General features: G+C 33.9%; 3 protein-coding genes and 1 pseudogene across 6 annotated transcripts; 3 read left to right on the top strand and 1 right to left on the bottom strand.

Annotated features, from left to right (window-relative positions):
* The first annotated feature begins 2,262 nt into the window (after positions 1-2,262).
* On the top strand, positions 2,263-4,132 carry LOC123192051 (annotated as a pseudogene).
* Positions 4,133-6,428: 2,296 nt separating this feature from the next.
* On the top strand, positions 6,429-10,325 carry LOC123193354 (CTD nuclear envelope phosphatase 1 homolog). 3 transcript variants are annotated; one of them, XR_006497061.1, is made up of 7 exons: positions 6,429-7,014; positions 7,522-7,650; positions 7,733-7,853; positions 7,950-8,031; positions 9,005-9,158; positions 9,255-9,568; positions 9,923-10,325. XR_006497061.1 is itself a non-coding variant. In XM_044606282.1 (6 exons), exons 1-6 carry the CDS (start codon positions 6,730-6,732, stop codon positions 9,387-9,389), a joined length of 906 nt encoding a protein of 301 aa, XP_044462217.1. In that variant the 5' UTR covers positions 6,429-6,729; the 3' UTR covers positions 9,390-9,717. The 3 variants fall into 3 exon arrangements, 1 of the variants encoding a protein (XP_044462217.1); XR_006497062.1 differs by lacking the exon at positions 9,923-10,325 and adding an exon at positions 9,703-9,765; XM_044606282.1 differs by lacking the exon at positions 9,923-10,325 and having other exon boundaries at positions 9,255-9,717.
* Positions 10,326-13,911: 3,586 nt separating this feature from the next.
* On the top strand, positions 13,912-16,711 carry LOC123192599 (putative serine/threonine-protein kinase-like protein CCR3). The gene has a single exon (XM_044605205.1). It carries the CDS (start codon positions 14,055-14,057, stop codon positions 16,500-16,502), a length of 2,448 nt encoding a protein of 815 aa, XP_044461140.1. The 5' UTR covers positions 13,912-14,054; the 3' UTR covers positions 16,503-16,711.
* Positions 16,712-18,552: 1,841 nt separating this feature from the next.
* LOC123193697 (NF-X1-type zinc finger protein NFXL2) lies at positions 18,553-23,945 on the bottom strand. 2 transcript variants are annotated; one of them, XM_044606774.1, is made up of 13 exons: positions 22,750-23,943; positions 22,318-22,431; positions 22,170-22,225; positions 21,801-21,867; positions 21,620-21,712; positions 21,046-21,131; positions 20,791-20,953; positions 20,540-20,713; positions 20,145-20,335; positions 19,804-19,885; positions 19,493-19,699; positions 19,073-19,162; positions 18,553-19,000 (listed from the first exon to the last, which is right to left on the bottom strand). In XM_044606774.1, exons 1-13 carry the CDS (start codon positions 23,884-23,886, stop codon positions 18,845-18,847), a joined length of 2,616 nt encoding a protein of 871 aa, XP_044462709.1. In that variant the 5' UTR covers positions 23,887-23,943; the 3' UTR covers positions 18,553-18,844. The 2 variants fall into 2 exon arrangements, 1 of the variants encoding a protein (XP_044462709.1); XR_006497120.1 differs by having other exon boundaries at positions 18,782-19,000; positions 19,804-19,881; positions 22,750-23,945.
* Between the last annotated feature and the right edge of the window lie 207 nt (positions 23,946-24,152).

Here is a 24,152-nt window from a genome sequence, read left to right as displayed (position 1 = left end):
AATAATATAGACTTTATAAAAGATATACATAAATTACTTGCTTGAGATTAGGAAGAAATAAAATAATTCTCATAAATATATACTATTATAAGAGAATAAAGTTTTGCATTATGAATTATAATATTGATGAACAAGGGGTAGAAGAAAGGAGCCTAAATCATTTTCCATAAATGGGTATCCTATTTAGTTGACAAGACACTAATTTGATTACCAATTAGGTAGACAAAGGGAGCAAGACAAGACACCAATACCCATCAACTTTCAAAGGCTAGCTTAATATTTAGAAATGGCAAAACCCCACTTGGCAAAGCAATGAAGGAGGATTATTGATATTGGCCTTGAAAGAAATTAATCAACTTTAATATTAGTCTAAATGTTCTTAAGCCAAAGTTGAAGCTATGTAGAGTCCACCACTAAAGCCAACCCTACACTACACATACATATATAATTGTGGAAGCACCTTCCCTTCCCACTTGTTATATTTCTTTGCTATATTTGGTACACACACAAAGGGTTTTTGGTGGTTTGCCCCCACCAAAAAATAAAAATTGAGAACTTTATGAATAAAGTCAAGAAGTAATATCAAATCATGCCATTGTTTTTATGTGGGCATCGCTATTTGCTAGTAGGAGATGCGTATGAATGAGCATATTTATGTGTTGAAAGCCAGCAAAGAAGGGAAATATAATTGAGGGGATCCTGGAACTGTGGAAAAAGATTTTCTTTTCCACGTAAAGATGCATTTATAAAGGTGTGGAAAGCAAAGAAAGAAAAATAATCAGAGAGAAAGAAGAAAATGTGGGGTGGTGGGTGGCGGGTGGTGGCTTAGTGGGCTACATAGTGTTGTCTTGGACATTAGCCTAAATAGTAACTCGTATAATTTCATTTTCTCTTCTGGGTTTAGATTTTTTATAGTTTTTAAGTTTTGAGATATACTCTTTTAAGCAGAATCTGAACCATTAACATTAAGGTATTTCTAAATATGTAAGGGAAATAAATCTTGATATAAACCTCAAAATTAATAAAGTGATTCTAAACTTTTAAAGGTTTGTTTGAGTGGTAAAAGGATGAATTTCAAGTAAATCTCTTTTACGATATTTTAATATTAAACTTTTAATTTATCTAGTAGAGTAATTGTTAAGTTAATTATTAGACTTAGAGTTTCACTTGTTTAGAGTGCCGGATTCACCCTAAAGGGACAATTCAACTCAACAAAAATTTCCTCTTAAAAAAAATTTAAAAAATAAAATGTTTTTATTAAGGGTATTATTATATTCTTGTTCTTCCATTGAACTAACTAGCTTAATTGGGTTGGACTGCCCCATGTTGGTCCATATAGATATCCATTAACTGTATCCATTCCTATGGTTTCTGTTGTTCTTCTTCCGCGTATGTCAAACAAGAAATTACAAGTCAATCTAAATTTCAAAACTTTAGACTAATAAAAATATTAAAGATGAATGCAAAAAATATATATATGTAAAATATAATTTTTTTTAAAATAATTATGAACCCCACTCAAACTTGACCATCCCTGTAAAATTAAATCAATCTGATTAAACAAAACAAACTTTAAGTCTAATGATCAACTCTAACAAATATTGTCGATTGCAGGGTCTTTAAATTGGACCCAACTCACCCATCTTTGATTTTGTAAATTTGGAAACCAAATCAAAGATAAGTTTGATTTATTGGCTTTTTTTTGTGGCCATTGTGGAGGTTGAGTGTGGGCATCTAGTTCAAATTTCAAATCCTTGGCCTAAAACATGATCATAATATTTTATAAAGAGAAAAGCAACTAAATGATTATCATTTCATTTACATGAAAAAGGGAAGGGATATTATAACAATTAAAAAAACCGATTAAAACTTGTCATATCAAAGTCTTCATACATATCCATCAATTAACAGCCCCATGTGGGTTATATTTTTCATTGCTAAATTATTATTTAACTTTGAATCCCCCATTTGTTAATATTAATACTGTTTTGAAAATATTAATAATAATTTTTAATAATTAAGACCTGCCGAATATTTATTAAATAGATAAATTTGAAATAGGATAATCAATCCCATAAGTATTTCACCAAATATTAATAATGATAATTATATTTATACAAGGTTTTTCAATAATTTCATAGGTAAAAGATAATGAATTTTACTGTTTATGCCTTGTCTCTGTCAAATTTAATGGTGGAAAACAATAATACCAACAGAAAAGGCAAAAGCAGATGAAATACGTGTTGCTTTTTCTGACGAGTTTCTAAGCCTGGGTTCTTCCACAACCGGAGATTATTCTTCAGGTACCTAGTTATAAGTTTATAAATTATATATCAAGATTTAAGTTGATAGCTTTTCTCGGTTTGATACAGCGCGTAATTACCCTGATTGTGTTATAAAAAATGATATCCACTGGCACGATGAGAAAGACGATGGCTACTTCTTGACTCCCTGCTTGGAGGGCCTGACTTTTTTAGCTGTCCAAGTGAGGATAAGTTCATCATGACTTGAGACATTGATAAACAATTTGAAAATTCGTTGGCAGTATATATATATATATATATATATATGATCAGTCAGAAGGATTGCAATTAGAGACAAGCATTTATTTCTTGGATAAACCCTGTCTACTTAGTGTTGCTCCATCGAAAGACAAAAATGAGGCTCGAGTAACAGATTATTGTGATTTAATCAAGAATCTGGTGGAGCACCATATGCTAAAAAAGTCAATGTTTTATATCATTTTTTATGATGTTCCGGCAAGTGAGGATAAGTTCAAGAATCTGGTGGAGCACCACAAAAATGAGGCTCGAGTAACAGTCCAGGAACAACCAGCATGAGGGAGTCATGGAGGAGATGCTCAAGAATTGTGCTGCTTATGGCTGTTCAGAGGGGTTTCTGTATGGTGAGAAACTGGAGAATCTTGTTGGGGATTCTTTAACTGATTGTGATTTATCTCTTCATCGTGGAACTAAAAGGAACTCTAGCAACTTCATTAGGAAGGAATCAAGCAATGAGTGGACTAAAGGGTTTAAAGATACATAAAGCTTTCATGTTAATAATGGCAAGAAAGCTCGTGTCAAATGGAAACAATGGCTATGACATAGGAGATTTTGAAAATAATGGACTCCGTGAACCAAAGGCAGATGCAGATGGAGAAGATGTTAATCACGAGGAAGAATATGAAATATATTCAATCTGCAGATCATACATAGGAAAAAACAGGACTGGATTTGAAGAAAACAAGGATGTGCCAATTGTGCTAAATTCTGTCATTGCAGCCAAATATTATGTGACAGACTACTTGGGCTCGGCTGCTTTCAGTAAAGTTTTTCAGGCCCACGATCTTCACACTGGACTGGATGTTTGCCGGAACATCATAAAAAATGATAAAGAATTTTTTTTTTTTTAAAATCAGAAATTAGATGAAATCAAACTTCTCAAGTTTGTGAACAAGCATGATCCGGGTGATGAACGCCACATTTTGCGTCTGTTTGACTACTTTCATCATCAGGTGCACATTAAATCTCTATCCATTTACATTTTAATCCCTTTCATAACCATTCCTAATAATTCTTTTATCGTTTTGATAACTGCATAGGAGCATTTGTTCGTTGTTTGTGAATTCCTTGGAACAAATCTGTATGAATTTCAGAAATTCAATCAAGAATCTGGTGGACCACCATATTTTACACTAACCAGGTTGCAGGTTTGTTCAACTCTGCTCTTCCCATGGAGGTTTTATCTAAGGCATAATTTACAGTAATGATTGTGAATTACAGATGATAACTCGTCAATGTTTGGAGGCATAGGAGTACTTGCATAGCTTGGGGATTCTTCATTGTGGTCTAAAGCCTGAAAACATTCTTTTCAGAAGCTATAAAAGGTGCGAGATAAAGATCATTGATCTGGGAAGCAGCTGCTTTGAATTGACAACTTGTGCCTGCATGTACAATCACGATCCTAGAGAGCAGCTGAAGTCATCTTAGAGGTACCGTATAACAAAAAGATCGATTTGCGGTCTTTTGGCTGTATCCTAGCTGAGCTATGATCTGGCCAAGCATGTGTTTCGGCATTGTTTTCTTGCCTAGAGGAAATTTTAGAGGAAGATAAGTGTATAATTGTCATTTAATATGTTATATTAAAAAATATATATTTTTACATTATTTCTCATCCAAAGATTAAAAAACTAAAAATATTTTTTCTTAAATTTATATTTTGAAAAATTATATTTTCTCTCCGTTAGGGTAACTCAAAAAATAATACATCTTCTATTAATGAAATCTGCTTCGATTACATTCTTCTATACCGAGAACCTTCTTTTTTTAGTGTTCTATATTATTTTTAATGATAGATGACTTTGTGAAATCTTATTCATTGAAGACAAAGGGTGTTTGTGTTCGTCTTGGAATCATCAAAGGCTAATATGGTAAACGAAGACAAAAACAATCTCTTCAATAGCAGAAAGAGACAAATCGTTTTTATCTCTCCCCGTCGACAAGGAGATAAAAAACTAAAATAATTCATCTTTATCTTTGAACGGTAATAAGAGAGAAGAGAGAAAAGTTATTTTTCAAAAATAGAAATATGAGATTAAAAAATTGTCAGTATTCAAAACTAAGAAAAAAAATAAGGTAAAATTATATGTTTTTTAATATTATAAATTAAATTAATATTTTTAAAGAATTTTATTAAAAGGTGAAAGAAAGGTAGAGATTTGAATATTCAAAGAGTTGTGGGTCTGAAATTAGCCTTAAAAAAAAAAAAAAAAAGACAAAAACCATTTCAGTTGCGTATTTGGGCCTTTGATGATTTAGTGGACTACATTCACAATAATTTGTTCATCTTCAAAGTTGAAGCTTTTGACATTCTGCTACTTGAACAGAGAATGGCTGCAATTCATGAAGTGCTGCATATTCTATTTTACGAATCTGTTAAAACCACTTTATGCAGAAACTGAAGGTTATTAGGCAAGGAATAAGTGTGACATATTTCTACTACTGTAAAATGTAGCCGCCAGATGACTGCGGCGGCGGGGGGCTGCATGAAATAAACCAGGTGAGTTTGATCTGGAGCTAAAAGAAACAAAATGCAACAACTAACAAGATTCTGCAAAGACAATTCGTTGGTAGCTTTTGTGTCCTCTTGTCCACCGCCGAAATTCACTATTAAAAGTTGGAAAAAAGAGAAAAAGCCAAAGAAAACTTCTTGCTTTGCAAAAGTTGTTCAACGCAAGGGCGGGCTAACATCCCAAAGAAGAATGTGACTTTGAATGCTATTGTCCGCATTAAATTCGATTTGATATATTCTCGAATTATATTTTATTGGGTTTTTATATCTTTGAAATATTTATTAAAATTTTTATAAATTTTAAATTATTATAAATATATATTTTGATATTTAATTATTTTTCAAATATAATAAAAAAAGGGAAAACAAATTTCTCTTACAAAATGGAAAAGAGAATTTTAATTTATATATAAATAATAATATATTATTTATATATAAAATTATATATTAAAAGATTAAGTATATAATTCTTTGTTTTAGAGATATCTCCTAATCAAAGCGGGATGAAGCGAAGGACAGCTGGCGTATTCGTGCCATTTTCAATCCATTCTCATCTCTACATTTAATTATTTAATTTCCAATAGATTTATCACCCGTTTGAATTTTGAATGGTGGAGATCGTTCTAAGTGCATTGCACTTTGGAGTGTACCGTCCGTAACACAACCTCTCCAATAATTAACATGTTAGAGAACACAAACTACTTATCTCTTCATTGGCTCATTCTATTCAATAGAAAAAGGCCCCCACCAAGCTCTCCTCCCACGCGTGTTGCAACTCTCCTATTTATTCGCTAGAGGCGGAAGCTTTTATTTTTATTTTGTGTATTTCTTTACAAGTAAACAGGAGTGGGACAAACATATAATCACTGGTCATGGGCGGACCTGTTCCGTCATATATTAACTTTAAAATTTTAAAAATATGTTTAATTATATAATTATATATTATTTATATATTAAATATATATATATTATAATAATATTATTTTTTTAACCTATTTGTACTATAACGTATAAGTGTGTATGATAATAAGTAATATTAACAATAATATAACTTTACATTTAATAATTATGCATAATAAAATATCGCAAGAGTCAAATTGTAATATATCTAATTTCTTTAATAATTTTGAATTATGCTGGTTATTTATTTATTTATTTTTAAATTGTTAAAAGGGTTAATTCTGAAAATTAAATAATAATATAATTCTAAAAGCTGATATATTCTCTCTTTTCTATTTTTAAATATTGTTTTAGCGATCATAAATGATACAATTTTGAAATTTTATTGTTTAGGGTCATGACTTAGGTCTTAGTTACAAAATTAATATTTAAGTGGAAAAGTGTTTTCAACGAAATAAATCATCATCCACTTCTTGAGTCCTGGACCGTGACAACGCTGTCCAATCTCCAAATTAGGCGCGTAGGATTAGTATCCCTTCGGTCTTCCCTTCTATCTTTCTCCCTTCTAATTTTACACGACCAGTCGAATCAACACCACAATGACCACCATAACTCTCTTGACACAATCAACTCAGATTTTTGCAATTTTTAATCTTCAATCCTAATCAAATCAAAATCTTGTATTTTTTTTGTTTTGTTCGGTTAAAGTTCTGAACGATTTGTTGAGTTTTTTTTAAAAAAAAAAAAAAATCTGTTTTCATGGCCGAGTTGACTCAGGCCGAGGCGGTCTACTCACCCCGCTGGTCTATTCAAATATGGAGAACGTTGTTGAACTGGCTGGCTTTCTTTTTCCAGATCTTCTCTAAGATTATAAGAGCTCTTGATCACCATCCGCTGCTCTCTTCTTCGGCTTCAACTCACGCTTTCAAACCGTTGCCCGTTGTGGAGCTACCAGAGTCTGATTTTCCAGCCTCCCTGGAGATCTCTGGGGTCGGAGACTCCGCTGATGAGGTGGCTACTGATGAGCGTATCGAAAAGCTGACGGTGCGTTTACGTTTAATTCGCGTAAAAAGGGCAATTTGTTGGAGAATTAATTTTATATATTAATTTTTTTATTGTTGTCGAAATAAGTTTTCCTAAATTTACGTTTCTTAAGGAGTTTTAATTGATGCAGATTAATATATGATTATTGTGATACTGTAACTTTATTTTCGTGTTCATGTGCGCGGCCTATCCGATTTGAAATCTGAAAATCGTCGTAAATCTCTGTTGAAATTTGATTACTACATCTCAATAAGTTCAGAAAGTTGACGAAACTTAATAATGACAATTTAAGCCAATTTAATAACAGAATATATCAATTTACGTATGCAAGTTTTGTGTTGTTCTTTTGTTTATGGTCTTTCCATGGCTGAATTCTTTCTTAGTATATTTAGGTAGATTTTTGTGACAGAATGTGTTCACTATATATTTTGTTTTTCTTCTGTCTTCTCCTTAGTTGATTTTTGTTCTATTCTCTGCAAGCTGATGGGTTGCTGAATATTTCTGCAGGTAGTTCTTGATTTGGACGAAACTTTAGTATGTGCATATGAGACATCTAGTCTGCCTGTTTCTCTATGCGCTCACGCAACAGAAGCTGGTGTGAAGTGGTTTGAGCTGGAATGCTATTCTTTGGATAAGGTTTCTATATATAAGTGTCCTAATAGATTATCAACTCTATTTCTGAAAAATTGTTCTTTATTTTGATGTGTTTGGATTGAAGGAAAATGAAGGAAAGCCTAAGGTCAATTATGTTACGGTGTTTGAGCGTCCAGGATTGCATGAGTTTTTAAAAGAAGTTAGTGAATTTGCAGATCTTATTCTTTTTACTGCTGGTCTTGAAGGTTTGCTCATTTCTCAGATCATTTGTTGAGAGAAAAAAGAATTGATTTTTTTCTTTCCTCTCTATGTTTTTTAAAGATACTCTCTGCTTGTCTCAGGCTATGCTAGACCACTTGTTGACAGAATAGATGTAGAAAATCTATTCAGTCTTCGACTTTATCGGTCATCAACAATTAGCACGTAAGTTATGCTACCTGTATTTCCCTTTTAATTTTTTTTGTCTGTTTGGTAATTACTAGAAAGACCTCATATGAATTCTATCAATGCCATGCGGATTTCTTCGCTACTTTAGTGATTTACATCTGCATCACTTTAATTTACTTCAATGCGTTATATCTTGCACTTTATAGATCCCTCATATGAATTCTATCAATTCCATGTGGATATCTTTGCTGCTTTAGTAAGTTATGTCTGTGTAACTTTAATTTTCTCCAGTTCATTAAATCTTGCACTTTGTAGAAATAATTTTGTGATTTTGTTTGTCATATTGTTCTATATTCTCTGTTATTCTTCTCATAGATTCCCACTAGAATTTGCTGTGCAGCGACAGCATTCTGAGAGGTTCTGGTCCCACATAATAGTAATCTGATAATGGAAAACATAGAGCTTGAATAGTGAACCATGCAACAAAAGATTCTGTTTCAACCATCTGTGTTTTCTTGATTTGAGATCTTTTGTGAAAATATAAGGAGTCTTTCATAATAGGATTTGATAAGTTGTCTTTCACTCAAATTGGTTCCTTAAGTTCCCAACACTTGTTCTGAAGGATAATGGTTTACTATCATAGATTTTAGTACATCTTTGGGTCAGTATAATTATATTTTCATTTTCAATCCTTAAGTAGAAATAAAAATAAAATAAAAGTGAGTCATTTTAGATTCTAAATTAAAAATAATAGATTTTATTCAATTCAAAAGAGAAGTCCAAATATTCCTTAGTGCTTCATGCTATATACATTTTCTTGTTCAACTCCTTAAAGCCAGTTTTAGAACATGCTCAAAGTGCAGAATTAACATGTCATTCTATCACAATAGTTGCAGAAGCTTTATTTATGTGAATAATTTCTAAAATTATTGGATGGACTTATTGGATTGCAAGTCAGGTCAAGATTAAATTGCATTGTTTGTTAAAACATTGTTCTTTGACAAATCAGGGAATACCGGGAGCATGTTAAGGATCTCTCCTGCCTGTCAAAAGATCTATGTCGTACTGTTATTGTTGATAACAATCCGTTCAGTTTCTTGTTGCAACCACTGAATGGAATCCCATGCATTCCATTTACAGCTGGACAACCACACGACACGCAGGTAACTATATATGCATTGTTCTAATATCAATTTAATTCATTAATGTTGCTTGAGCATTTCCTCGCCCTTTTTCTGCCTGCATTTTGTGTTGTTCAGCTTCTGAGTGTCCTGCTTCCACTTCTCAAGCAACTCTCTCTCCAGAAAGACGTGAGACCTGTGCTCTATGAAAAATTCCACATGCCTGAATGGTTTCAAAAGCAGGGAATCCCTTCTTCTAGATTTGTAGGATAAAGACTTTACGAAGGCCGCCAATCTTCTTGTACAATTCCTTTCAGAAATTTTATGGTAGCAGCATCTCATCATAGGACTCGATGACTTCTTGTATGACATTAATCTGCATACCGAAGGCAATAACAGAAGCAGAGAGTTCATAGTTACACAAAAAATTATCTGCTGCCTCTGTGAAATAGGTATACCATTAATGTATCTAAATTTGTTAAGCTACTGATTCTTATGTAACTTGTTCATATGATTTCTCTGTCAGATATTTCTGCGTATCTTTCAGAATTTTGTAAATTTGTTTTGGATCAATATTTACTTGCAGGTCATTAATATCTCACTATCTTGCCTTAAGTAGTATCAAATTTTCAAGATTCGTCATCGTCTACTTTCTGCCTCAATGTTTCTTCTTCCTTCCTATCTTAGCTTTTGATATTTCAGATTTTTCATTTAGTATTGAGTTCTTACCAAACTTTAAGCCTGCTGAGTGGATCAATCTTACTCTGCACCATCGACTTTGATACTTGTATTAATTCAACATGCAGTGGCCCAGCCATGAAGGCTGATCAGATTCATCCAATTTCACAGCCTGAGATGTTCAAGTTGCATTCCTGGAATAGTTAGCTTTTTTCATGGTGCAATTGAGTTTCTGGGCATTGCCATCGCCAATGGCCGGTTGTGGGACGCAGGGAAAGGCCATTCTAAATATTCACATTGCCTGTAAATGGACCTTTACAGTGCCTGTCCCAAATGACAAGCAAAATTAAGGCTATTAAAATATGCATCTTCAGGGACAAAAGCAAATTAATTGGGCTTTTGAGCTGAAGGGCTTTTTGGGTAATTGTCCCGATAAATGTTTTTAGATATTGATCATCTGAAACATTTTGATTTCAACTTATTAATGCCACATTGATATGATACTGTTAATATTAGAGGTATTCATGCAAATCTACATAAATCTTGGAGAATAAATTAAAAACAGAATTTGTCGTCACTTCTGCCTTGTGTAATGAACACCAAGAAGACCAAGCAAGAACCAAATTTTGATTGTAAAGGAAGACGTATGTCTCATGTAGTTAGTTTCCAAAAAGGCTGGTGTACGTTATCTTCTCCAAGACTTAACTATGGTTACTTAATCATCTTAACGAACCTGACCTGTCACGTTCCCAGCTTTTCTTTTGAGATTCCTTGTTTACGGGTTTTGGACTGGCTTATTTAGAACGTTTTACAACTCTTTTTGGTTTATTCAAATGGATTAACCTTGTTCTCTTTTTCGACTTCGAACTTTCCAAATTTTTAATTAAAAAGACCAAACTTGTATTCTGTTATCCGAGAATGAAAAATTCAATAAAAATAACGAAATTCCAGTGTTTCAATAAAACCCTCGGATAAATAATTTGAGAAATAAAATAAGAAACTTCATACATAAAATAGTATGAGTTTAAATCATCTCTAATGATATATCAAAATTAAAATTTTGATTTATTGGTTTTCTAATTATGAGGTTAATCACTAGACCCAGAGCTCTAGAATTTATCTTACTCAATATAATTGATTATTTAAATTAGATAGAATTTCTTGTTATAAAAGAAAAAATCAATAACAAAATAGTTAAATATTTCTAAATATTACTATCTCTTCTAAATATTAGTTAGGATTAAAAATTAGTAATAATAATTCATTGTCATTTGTGTTCATCCAGTCAAGAGGAGAGATTAATTGCATGATTAAGATATAAGAAATCTTGTTCTTTAATTAAGTTGACCTACAAAAGTTTATTTGTTACAATGATTAGAGCATGCTCTTCACCTTTTTTTTTTTTTTAAATTTAAATTCTATATACCGAAATGTTCACATCTCACCAAACAACCCTAATATTAAACAAAACTACCGTTTAAACCCAAAATTACATGCATCGTTAGGGTTAATTTCATTGGTTTCATGAAAATTGTAAGTTCCGAGTGCTGAAATAAATTTCAGAACATGGTTAATTTTTTTTTTAATTTTTTAATTTCAGAGATTTAATAGTTCTTCAAAGATTGATAAGGGCATAAAATACAAATACATTATCCTGACCAGAAGTATGAAAGATTTTGTAAATTGGTATTATTGTAGATAAATGAAAGAGTTTGATACATTTAGCTGTCTAGATAGCCTAACTTGAGCTGACTTTTGGTGTCATTTTCAAAAGCGCTTTCCAAGTTGGGTTGAATAAAGTGCTTATTTTTTGGCTAACAGAATGGAAAGATTATAAGCAATGGGATGAAACAAAAATAAATGAAAGAGATGTGTTTTGTGGAATTTGCTAGTCTCTGAGTCTTTCTTTGACCCCAAAAGCTCTCGTAAAACCTAAGAAAGGAATAAAGGAATTTAGAAATGAACCCACAAAGAAACTGCCAACTCTTTCTCTTTCTATATTTGCCATTGATCCAATTCATGAAATTATAATATTTCATTTTCAGAATTATCTTCTCCTCTATTGTGTTTTTCTTATCATTATCTAACAATATTGAATTAATCTTGATTAGAGAAGATAATTGCCCATGATTAGAAGGAATTATATGAATATATGGCCACACTCCTTATCTTAGCAAAATAAAAGCCCAAAAGAGTTATTCTCACTCAAGGTTTAGTCCATTCCCCGATTCAAATCCATTAAGTTTCAAAAACTTGAATATATATTTTTATGTTAAAATTCTTTGTTAGAGTTAAGTGTAAAAATATTATTTAATTAAAAATAGTTTTAAAAGAAATTTTATTATATTTTTTCTCTTAATTTAAAAAAACTAATAATTTTCTTCCACTAAAAGTTTGAAATCCCTCCAGGATTTGTTTTCTTCATTTTATGGCCATTGGAATCCGACCAACAAGCCGCCTTCTTCAACCTAATCTCTTTCCCTCTTGATGCTCTCTCTCTCCAATTGGTTGTATCTTTCGTCTCCATGAATTGACATCAGTTGCATCTCCCAAACTTTTTGTCTTCGTCAGCTACATCTCTTTGCTGGCTATATCTCCACGAAGACGAAGATTCCAATCTGGTTGCATGAAGATGAAGAGTTCAGGAAGGAGAGGTTGATTTGTCTCTAGATTATCTCTTCATCTCTAGATAAAGATGTTGACATCTCTAGATTGGCTCTTTGGTGGGAGAAGAAGATGGTGGAAAGGCCGGCCATTGACCGTAGTAGAAAATGTTGCCAAAGAAGGAGAAAAAAACTCTAAAGAAAAAAGATTACTTTTTAAACTTTGAATGATGAAAAATTATTAGTTTTTTAAATTAAGAGGAAAAATATGATAAATTTTTTGTTTTTTAAATATTTTTAAATAAATAATATTTTTACCTTTAATTTGAACAAAAAATTTTAATATAAGGGTGGATAATTTGAAATTTAACAAATAAAAATTTAAAAATAGAACAAAATAAGTCTTTTGGCCCAAATAAAATAATTATAGGAAACGTTTAACTTACTTTTGAGGCCTTAATTTTTCATTCAATAATTATGGTAGGTAATTTTGAATTTACATATATTTGTATATAAATTAATTGTAATTATAAACATTAAATGCTGCATGAAATATCATAAATTTGAAATTACTCCTCCATTAATTTCTATAAAATAAAAAAAGGAAGGCTTGTTTGTCAAAAATGCCCACTAACCATATAATAAGTACTACATCCCTAACGTGTTCAATAAATATATGCATGCATGTTTTTTCTAAATAAATGATAAACTTTATTTCAATTCAACCCTTTTTAAGGATCCAATCATTCATACCGTATAGGTTAAATTTCGAATTTAGTATTTGACCCGTAATCATATATATACGTATGTTGTCTCCTAACATTATTACACATTTGTCTCGACTCGTTGGTTAGTTTAAATATTCTTTTTTTTCTTCTTTTTTCAACAAACTCTAACAAGCCTTTATTTAAATCGATTGTCTTTTTATGGTCTAATTAATTATATCGAGTAGATAAAATTTCGAATCCAGTAATTAACCCATAATCATATATACATGCATATTGTCTCCCAATATTATTACTCATTTGTCTCTACTTGTCAGTCAACTTAAATATTTTTCTCTTTCCTTTTTCAACAAACTATAACATAAACTCATTTGAATCGATTGTTTTTTTGTTGTTATAACCAATCACACCGAGTAGTTTAAAATTTGAATTTATTGGTTGAGTCATAATCATAAATGTATGCATTGTTACCTCCCATCATTATTACTCATTTGTTTCATCTTATCGATCAGTTCGAATATTCTTTTTTTTTTTCCTCATCTAATATAATTATATTCGAATTGATGGTTTTTTTATTTGTTTCAAATTTTGGAATTATAAAATTCAATTATAAGATTTAGTTTTTTTGGCATCTTTTTTATTAATATACAACTGATTTTGAAATTAAATCACTTACTAAATACGACAATTTATCATTTAAGAGATATTTTTACCTAATATATTTCAAACCAACCCTCGGGTGTATAAAAAGTGTTTATTTATTTCTTAGAAAACAACCAAACACGGCCTTAGAGGCTCTTCTTCTTCTTCTTCTTCTTCGTCTCTAAGATTTAACACTTCTCATTGCTCTTCTTCTCTCTACTGCCAAATCCACAAATGAAGCATAATTACAAAGAACCCACCAACTCATTCTCCAACTTTAACCTATTTAAATGACGAAACTACTCACCACCTCCTCCTCCGCCTCCGTCGACGCTGTCACGGTTACTCTTATCAGCCTGATTCTACTATCCATTTCCTCTCTTCCCTCGCTCACCCATGCTATTGGCTCCGGCTCCACCATCGCCGTCAGTTACGGCTCCGCCACTGTCTGCGCCGTCGTGGCAAGTCAGCCCACCAAACGTATCCTCTGTTACAATTACGGCTCATTAACGACTATCCGAGTCGAACCCAACACCTCCTACTATTATATCTCCGCCGGCCGAAACTTCTTCTGTGCCATTCGCTCCAATGGCTTCAGTCTCCTCTGTTGGGACACGACTGGATATTCCAGTTTTGTCTCCAAAAGAATATATTACAACCACGACGTTTTGTTAAACAATCTCGCCATCGGAGATGATCACGTTTGTGCTACCACAACTAACGGTGAAGTTATTTGTTGGAGAGGGTCTGTTAACAACAACTGTGATAACTTTCCTTCTCAGCAAGAAAAATTCGGGGAAATTACATCCGGGTTCGGGTTTTCATGTGGAATCTTGATGAATACAAGTAGAGTTCGTTGCTGGGGAAGTAATTCAATAGCCAAACAAATCGAACATGAATTCACTAACAACTCCATGTTGAGTATAGTTGCAGGTGCTTCACACGTCTGCGGGATTGATTGGAATCGTTCGGTAATTTGTCACGGAAATAACAAAACGGGACAGTTGAGCGTTCCGTTACATTCTTCCGGGTATAGTTCGTTAGCTTTAGGAGAGAATCACAGTTGCGGGATTCGATTGAATGGGTCAGTTGATTGTTGGGGTGGCGGAGGGGAGTATTCAGTAAATGAAATAGAAGGGATTTCGTTTGAATCTATTGTTTCGGGTTTGAATTTCACTTGTGGATTGACAAGAAGTAATTTTTCAGTAATGTGTTGGGGACCCGGATGGTCTAATAGATCTACTTCAGGATTTTTTGTTCCATTTGGTGAGGAAATTCTTCCAGGGCCTTGTGTACAATCTTCTTGCTGGGAGTGTGGGATTTATCCGCAATCTGATATATTGTGTTCCGGTTCCGGTTCTGTTTGCAGGAGCAGTACTTCTTGTTTTAATGTGGGTCAATCACCACCGTTGATTCCTCCTCCGGGGAGAACACCATCGTCGCCACATTCGCCTAGGACATCTGAGGAATTGACAAGGGGTTTATTGGTGTTCGCCATTGTGGGATCAGTTGGTGCTTTTGCTGGTATTTGTACTGTAATTTATTGTTTGTGGGCTGGAGTTTGTTTTGGGAACAAGAAAATTCATAATTCTGTTCAACCAACTATCACTAGAGCTGGTTCTAATGGTGGGGCGGCGTCGAATAATAGTCTGCCTACTAGTCTTCCTTCACTGTCGTCTACAATTAGGCGTCAGAGTTCGAGGGTATTGATGATGAGGCGTCAGAGGAGTGGGACTTCATCTACAAAACATGCTGATAGTGCAGAGGAATTTTCATTTGCAGAGCTTGCTGCTGCTACAAATAATTTTTCCTTGGAGAACAAGATTGGTGCTGGTAGTTTTGGTGTTGTGTATAAAGGGAAATTAATAGATGGTCGTGAGGTGGCAATTAAGAGAGGGGAGACGGGTCAAATGACTAAGAAATTTCAAGAGAAAGAGAGTGCGTTTGAATCAGAATTGGCGTTCTTGTCAAGGCTTCATCATAAGCATTTGGTGAGGCTTGTTGGGTATTGTGAAGAGAAAGAAGAGAAGCTCTTGGTTTATGAGTACATGAAAAATGGAGCACTTTATGATCATTTACATGACAGAAACAATGTTGAGAAGAGTAGTAGTGTGATAAATACATGGAAAATGAGGATCAAAATCGCGTTAGATGCCTCTAGGGGAATTGAGTATCTTCACAATTATGCAGTTCCACCTATAATTCATAGAGATATCAAGTCTTCAAACATTCTAATAGATGCGCATTGGACAGGAAGAGTTTCTGATTTTGGATTATCAATGATGGGTCCTGAGTCAGATCGTGATTTCAGGCCAATGAAAGCTGCAGGAACAGTAGGGTACATTGATCCAGAATACTATGGATTAAATGTTTTAACTGCAAAGAGTGATGTGTATGGGCTTGGTGTGGTATTGCTTGAGCTTTTAACTGGGAAAAGAGCAATATTCAAGACCGATGAAAATGGAGGGGCTCCTGTAAGTATAGTCGATTTTGCGGTGCCAGCAATTATGGCCGGAGAATTGGTTAAAATATTGGACAAAAGGGTTGGTCTGCCAGAGCTCAATGAAGCAGAAGCAGTAGAGCTTGTGGCATACACTGCTATGCATTGTGTGAATTTGGAAGGAAAAGAAAGGCCTACAATAACTGATATTGTTGCTAATTTGGAGAGGGCATTGACTCTCTGTGAAGACAGCCATGGAAGCATCTCTAGTGGTACAAACTCAATTGTTTCTGAGTGAAATTCATTACAAAACAACATTTTTTTTATGGGGTTTAATTCACATTTCAACATATTTGGATAAATTTGTATTGAATTAGAGTTTTGGAGTGTAAAGAAATTAGTTAGGAGGCTCTCATCCTCTAACATTGAGCTTGTAGTTACCGGTTTTTATGAACACAAACAGCAAGGAGAATGATTAAAGGCTTCTTTTTCTTTTTCTTTCTTCTATTATTCCCTCCATTGTTTTCATCCATGCATTCATCAAGTAAATTTATCAAAAATGTTGTGTATATTCGTATATACTATAGAAACATACGTATTTGGATGGTACTTGCTGGTTATAGTTAATCTAGAAAGCAATTTTCCTTTGATTTTGAAGAAGTAATTTGATTTCATTGACTAAAAGAGTTCAATATCAGGCACCCCATTTTGCACGAGTTGCACGAGTACTAACTACTCTACCAAAATTTTATTATTTCAAGCCCTCAAAAAAATGGTCCACTCAACAATACAATAATTTTCATTTTTGGGTTTATAAAAAAGTTCATAAATTTTTTTAAATATTTTAATACTTTATCAATTTTGTTAACCTCTTATTTTGTACTGATATAATAATCTTCAACTTAAGTTCATACTCCGGACTAAGGATTTTCATTTTGGAGCTTCAATATTTAAAGATTGAATGTGAAACAAATCAATGAGTGAGTTAATATGGGGCCAAAATTTTGCGATACTATTAATTAGTAATAGAATCCAACGGAACTACATTAAATTGAACGGTGCGTACAAATTAATTACAAATCCTAACATTGACAATACACATGCCATGAATTTAATTATGAAATTAAATGTTTTTATGTGAGGGTGGAGATGGTGGTTACAGCTGGATGAAGCGGCGGCTGGCCGGTGATCTACCACCTTCCCTCTAAATGCATATAAAGAAACAAGACAGCCTTATTGCATTTGCACATGGATAGAAATTATAATATTGGAATAAAATGAATAATGAAATTAAAGCTTCATCCCATTATTGTCAGTAGGCTTTGTGTTTTTTAATCCACTAAACAGTACCCAATAATAGAGCAAATGCTTCAAAATTGACCTTATCCTTATGGAACAAACAGAGATTGAAATTGAATGAATTTTTCATCATAAAATAAGTAAAAAGAAAATTTATACTAAAATTATACATATTCATATTTTGAGTATATAAATAAATACACACTTATGTATGTTATTATATAATTTTAAATTAAAAAAAATAATATTCAATCATATAATAATACATATAAAAATATATCTATTTATACATTAAAAATAAATACACATAGCTAAAAAATTTATGAAAACAAGATGTGCTCGGAAAGTAGAGGTAGAAGCAATGATTTGTTCATGGAGAAAATTTCAAAAATTTGATGTTACCTAACCCCACCTTTTATGTTTTCAAAAATTACAGTGTTTCCCAATCTATTATTATGTTTTTTTAAGGAAAAAACAATAATTGATAAAATTTTATTATTATCTTATCTCACCAACTCCCTCTCATAAAAGCCTCGGCAGGCAATAGATGAAGTCCTTGTCGGTAGGAGAGTAAACACTTTTGATAGAAATGCATGTACATATTTTTCATACCAAATTTAAATATATAAATAGTATATTTTTATATAATTAAATTAAAAATAAAATAATATTTAATTACATAATAAGATATTATTTATATCTTTAAATTATATACAAAAAAAAAAAAATATATAATCATATCATTCCTCCCTCCTAATTGTATTGTGGGTTTGAATTTGGAAATTAAAAAAATATATATATATTGTCGAAAATAATTACTGATGTGATCATAGAGACACAAGCGCAGACTGGTTTCACTGCCAGTCTTCCTCAGGAGTTGTAGACCTTGAATTGTGATAGCGCCGTGCAAAATAAACAAATTTGTTCTATCTCCTGGAATTTTCTTAGTGGCCCAGGGCCAGGGCCTTGGCCTTTTAAATTTCCTTTTTATATAAAGAAAAATAAACAAATAAATAAATAATATACGTCAGTTTCAGATGCTTCAGTCGTTCTCAAAAGCGCCTCCAAAACGTCAAGGCGATTCTGTATCTATAGTACTTTGTAATGATCATTAAAATAGAATATTGCTTTCTCCAAAAGCATTCAATGAAAAAGTAAAAAAAACCCTCCGTTTCTTTCTTGTATAGTAGGTTGAACGACTAAAATTTTTTCGGAGAAATTCGAGAATAAAGCTACAAAATTTTATTGCCTACTTGAAAAACTATGTTTGGAAAGTAGTGATAAATACTAGTTGGAGTATATGTATTATAATGTCCTAAACTCATGGTTTTTTCCAAAATATTAAAACCTGGGGTGTGTTTTTTGTCTTTGCGCTTCAACTTCATTCATCCAATCCGAGAGTTTCAAGAGACCCTTGTAACCGTAATATGAAGACGCCATTACAGCTACCAGAATGATGAGAAACAGAAGCACCCGTTTTACCGACGTGAGAATTTTCTGTTCAAAGGGATGGTTATAGTAAACAAAGAGGCAGTAGTACTCAATTTTAATTCGCAGCAAATCACATACCTGAATTCTTGAGGCTTGCTTTGCTTCTTGAACGCGATCACGTCTTCTCCGGCGCTTTCCTACATGCTTCTCGGTAGATGGATCCTTTTCCTTTGACCAAGAAAGCATATTATCAAATTTCAGGTCCTTGATCAAATATATGTGAATGCATGAATTCTTGTAAGCTAAATTTGTGTTGATACATGATGGTACGACAAGAAAAACTACAAATGACCAAAACATCAATAGATAGAGCTCAGTAAGCAGACGAAAAGGACTTTTGAGTACGGACACCAGGCATTATAATGTTTATTCTTATCAACCAAAACAAACTACTGCAGAGGGTTAGATGTGAGGCAAGAAGAGTATATTGATATGGGTCATCTACAGCAAATGATCCAATGTAATTATTCATTTCTAGTCGGGCTATAAAGAAGTTACCTCCAACACTTGTGGTTTACGTGATTGTAACACAGAATCGACAACTTGTAATTTACTCTTGCAGCCAGAATTGCAAGGTAGTAGTCCAACTCCAAATTGATTTTTCGATATATCTTTCGGATCACAACCAGTATTGCGATAGGCTGCTTGAACATCCTGACATTGCCACTCCTTCTTTAAGGTTTGACACCCACAACGAACAGTAATCTATAAAAGGAGACAGAAAATCAAATAACAAATGCATAAATGGACCTGCATATACCGAGTGACAGGCATTGAGTTATTGAATTCATATTGATTAGCAGTATTACCTTTTTGCAGCACTTTTCAGGTGATGGACATTGACCAGGATGACAAATCTCTGGGCATAGATGTGCACAGTTGGGTAACTTTCTGCGTCAGAAACATCACATCAGTTTCTAAGGTTTCATTGCAGTAGGACACTGTAGGCAAGCCTATCAGTACTAATATATATGATTTTTTATTAAAGAAACAAGAGTAGGAAGAGCGATATACAACATGAGTTGCAATAATAACACATGCTTAAAGAAATTGGATAAAGGATTTGATGCATAAAAAATAATACAACATGCACATACAAGATGATTGAATACAAACGTAATATTTATTAAAAGCAAAATCTACGAATTACCTGTGGCAGGGACCACCACATGAGCGAACAGTCATTTGCTCCTTCTCTGACAATGTATTGTAATATATGCACTCAAAAACATGCACCATTGAACCACAATGACAAGACCGTTTTATAAGGACCTTGCAAGTGGGGCATTCTCCAGGATGACATCGAAGAGGACAGGGATGTGGACAAGCAGGCATCCTCTCCTGAACAAAAATTAGAACAAACAAGACAGTTCATGAATTCCACCATGAGAACAAGTAATGATTCCAGTATGATTTCTTGCATCCAACAGCAAGTCAGAGTTATAAATGATGTGCTTTCAATCCTATGAGATTCAGGTAATAAACAAAAAGAAAAAAGAGTGCATAAAAAATATGACAGCATGACGACATTTTAAGATTTAATACCTTCTGGCAAGGAAGATCACAATCTTCACAAAATTTGCTGCTTCTCTCTTCAGATGATGACAAAGATTGGCTCTTCAAAGCATGGCAAGGTTTCGTGCAAAAGTGATTACCACAAGGAAGAAGATTTCCACACAAATTTTCGCAGGAAAATTGTGCTCTATCTGAGCAAACCATCTGAAATGAGGAAAAACATTTATGATGAAAATTGGACAACTCATGTACTGCTTCCAACTATCTAAAATAACACTAACCATCCTCTCTGCTCCCATGTGCTCACCGACACATGACCTCCAAACAAGCTCTGGGCAAGGAGGGCATGGAGAACCAGGAGTCGGTTCACTTGGATTATTTGATTTCTTCTTCTTTGGTTTTAACGTGAATTCTGGATTAGCAGGAGGTCTAGGGCCATGGCACCTGGAACATAAAAAAGAGGACACTACAATCTGGAATTTCATTCCAAATAAAATGTGAAGAGAAACATGCATGGGCTGAATTATTTTACAAACCTTAATTTACACTTATGACCACATGGGTATTCCTCTTCACAAATTAGCCGGCAGCTGGGACACGCTCCATAATGGCATCTGTGAGGCTGCACAAAAATACACAAGGTTTGCAATGTTAAAAACGTCTTCAGCTATACGTTGATAACTTTGCATAACAATACAAACAATTTCTCAATCATAAAGGTTCCAACAGAACAAAAAAGGATAAGCATAATTATCATGAAAAAAAGGAAGAAGGTAAGAACTAGAGAAAAGAACAGATGGCCAAATCAGGATGCAGTCTTTCAGACACAAAACTGTCTGTTCAACTGCAGTCTAAAAAATCCCAAGTTCTCAAATATATAAACTTTATTATTGCACTTGAAAGTCATAATTGATAGCCATCACATAAACCAGAGAAAAAATCATACAAGATTCAACCAGCATGCTTCCCAGATAAAAGAAACTGATCTATTATTGTGCATACATCATGCACTTAACACATAGCTGCTAAACAATCAGTTGACTCAAAAAACTCCATTAACAACCAAAAGCTTAATATTGCAGATAATCAAGAAGCAGCAACCAATAGTACCTTGCAAATTGATGCATGTCTACATAAAGGAGTTATATGGCATGATTTCCGGCATTTAGGAGGCTTTTGATCCATTTCAGTGCCACAGGGAACCTAACACAAAACATTCAGTGAAAACAGAGACATAAACAATCATACTGGGCCTGAGCTAAGAAAGACAATATACAGATCAAATTCTCACCTCAATGTGTGTCTCCCCACAGGCACATGAAATAGTCACCATGAGAGGACAAGGAGCACAGGGACCACTACAAGAACATGCGACATTGTCATATTAACCTCCTTAAAAAAAATAATAAATTACAAAATCTCATGGGCTTCTTTTAGATATAATTCAAGTTTTACCACTCACTTATCTAAATTCGGAACTTATGGACTTATCAGACCAAATATTACTGTTACATCTCAATATTTTCCTCCTATACAAAAACAACCAAGAGTTTTCACCAAAAATGATCATTATCTAAGTCATTGCTTTCACTTCAATTATACCACAGACCAACCTCAGGTAAATAATAATGGAATAATCAAAATATTGGAGGTGGCATACCGATGACAAGGTGATGGACATTTGTGGTTCCTACACCGAAGCCTCTTGTTGCAAATCTGAAATTCCAAAAACTTAATGAATTGTCAAATGCAATTAAGGAAACTTAATAAACTGAAAGCAAGCAGGAACCAGATATTGCAGGACACACCTCTGAGCAAGGTGGACAGTCACCATCACAGCAACGACGCTTACAAGCATGCCGTCCACAATCTCTCATTCTTTGACACTTCCTATCACATGCCAAATCTTGATAGCAAGGAACCTACTCTAGATTCAGTTAAAGGATGCCAATATCAAATTAAGCTACAAATCTAACCATAAAAACAATGCAAAATTTCAAATTTTGAATGCAACAGCATAAATTGATCTGAGATATACTACAATTTGAGTGTACAAGCCATGTTGAAAAATGTGAAACCACATAAATTTACTCATAAAACAATACAATATTAATTCATGATTCTCTTCTACATTCAATTAATGCATTTTAATTTCAAATGCAACAGCATAAAGTTGTCCTGTAACTACACATTCATCATTTATTCTATCATCAAGTTTTGAGTTAAATAATGTCGTATACCTCTTTTCTCAAGCTCCTACACCGGCACAACTTAGCAACAACAATTCTACAAGTCTCAATACATGGGCCGCGATGGCATCTTTCGGGACACCGATGTAAGCCACAGCTTAATGTCTTATCACAAGTGCCCCCACACAACGGTGTGGTAACATCACATGGCATTCCATCATACTCTTTCTTCCCACAAGGACATGTCCTCTTTCCTTGCAGAGGACATTCACCACATTGCCCCTTATGGCAACCTTTCTCGCAAACATGCTTTCCACAGCTAAGCAATCTCTTACACTCATTCTCACATCTAAATTCTCTCTCACAACACTCCCTCTCTTGCTGAACCCTGCCACACTGGCACCTGTACACAGCTTGTGCCTTGCAAGGCGGACAAGGGCCATCGTGGCATATTTGTAAACATTCGTGTGACCCACAGTCTAGCGGTTTTGAACATGATTTGTTACATGAAAACTTTTTGAATCCGCAGCGACGAACCTCGTGAACCTTACCGCAAAAACAAGAGGATTTAATTAACTTCGGGCAGGAAGGGCAGGGACCGGGGTGACACAACAGTAAACAAAAGTGACCGCAATTGTGTTGTAACGGTCTGTTACAGACTTCGCCACAAGAATGTGGCAAAATCCACGGATCTTCACTGTACGGATCCTTTAATTTTCCACAGAAGCAGAAATAGTGTTTTGGAATTTGTGATTTTGAGTATTGAGACCTGCATTTAGGGCAGTTCCAGGTGGAAGATTCCGCTGCTTTCTCAGCGGTGATAGGTAGACGTGAGGCTGCGAGTGCGGCGGATAGATCGGAGGCTTGCCGCGCCCAAGATTGAATGCAGATAAGATGGAAGATAGAGAAACAGAGCGAGGAGCAGTGCCACATAGGATCGGCGGGTTTGATGCGTTCGAGACAGATCAGACATGATAGAGCGCCGGAGGAGGATGAATTGAGGAAGGATTGGATCTTTAAGAGGTCTGGCGATGAAGCCGTAGTGAGTGATGATTTGTTATTTGTAGATTCCAGATAGGGTTTGAAAATGGAGTTTGAGTGGTCGGAGTATGATTCAGTGAGGCCGTTTTCGGAATCAGTGTCAGAGTCCGACAAGGCGTGGTGTTGGTAGTTGACGGAAGAATTCATTTTAGGGCTTTTGAAAAGTTGATTTGGGATCGGGGTTTGTTTTGAGAATCGAAGATTTTTTATGGCGCCATGGCGGGCTTTCGGGTCACGTGTGGTGCATGTTAAAATCTAAAATGACCAAAATACTTACTCTCACAAAAGGTTAAACTTTTAAAGTTAATTAAATTTATTAATTTAAAAAATATAATTATTATTTAACATTTCAGATTAAAAAAATAAATCTTCACCTCTTTTTCTTTTTTAATTTTAAAAGTTAATAATTTTCT

Source organism: Mangifera indica, chromosome 12, assembly GCF_011075055.1.
Source record: "Mangifera indica cultivar Alphonso chromosome 12, CATAS_Mindica_2.1, whole genome shotgun sequence".
Lineage (NCBI taxonomy): Eukaryota > Viridiplantae > Streptophyta > Magnoliopsida > Sapindales > Anacardiaceae > Mangifera > Mangifera indica.
This window is presented reverse-complemented; position numbering and strand designations above follow the sequence as displayed.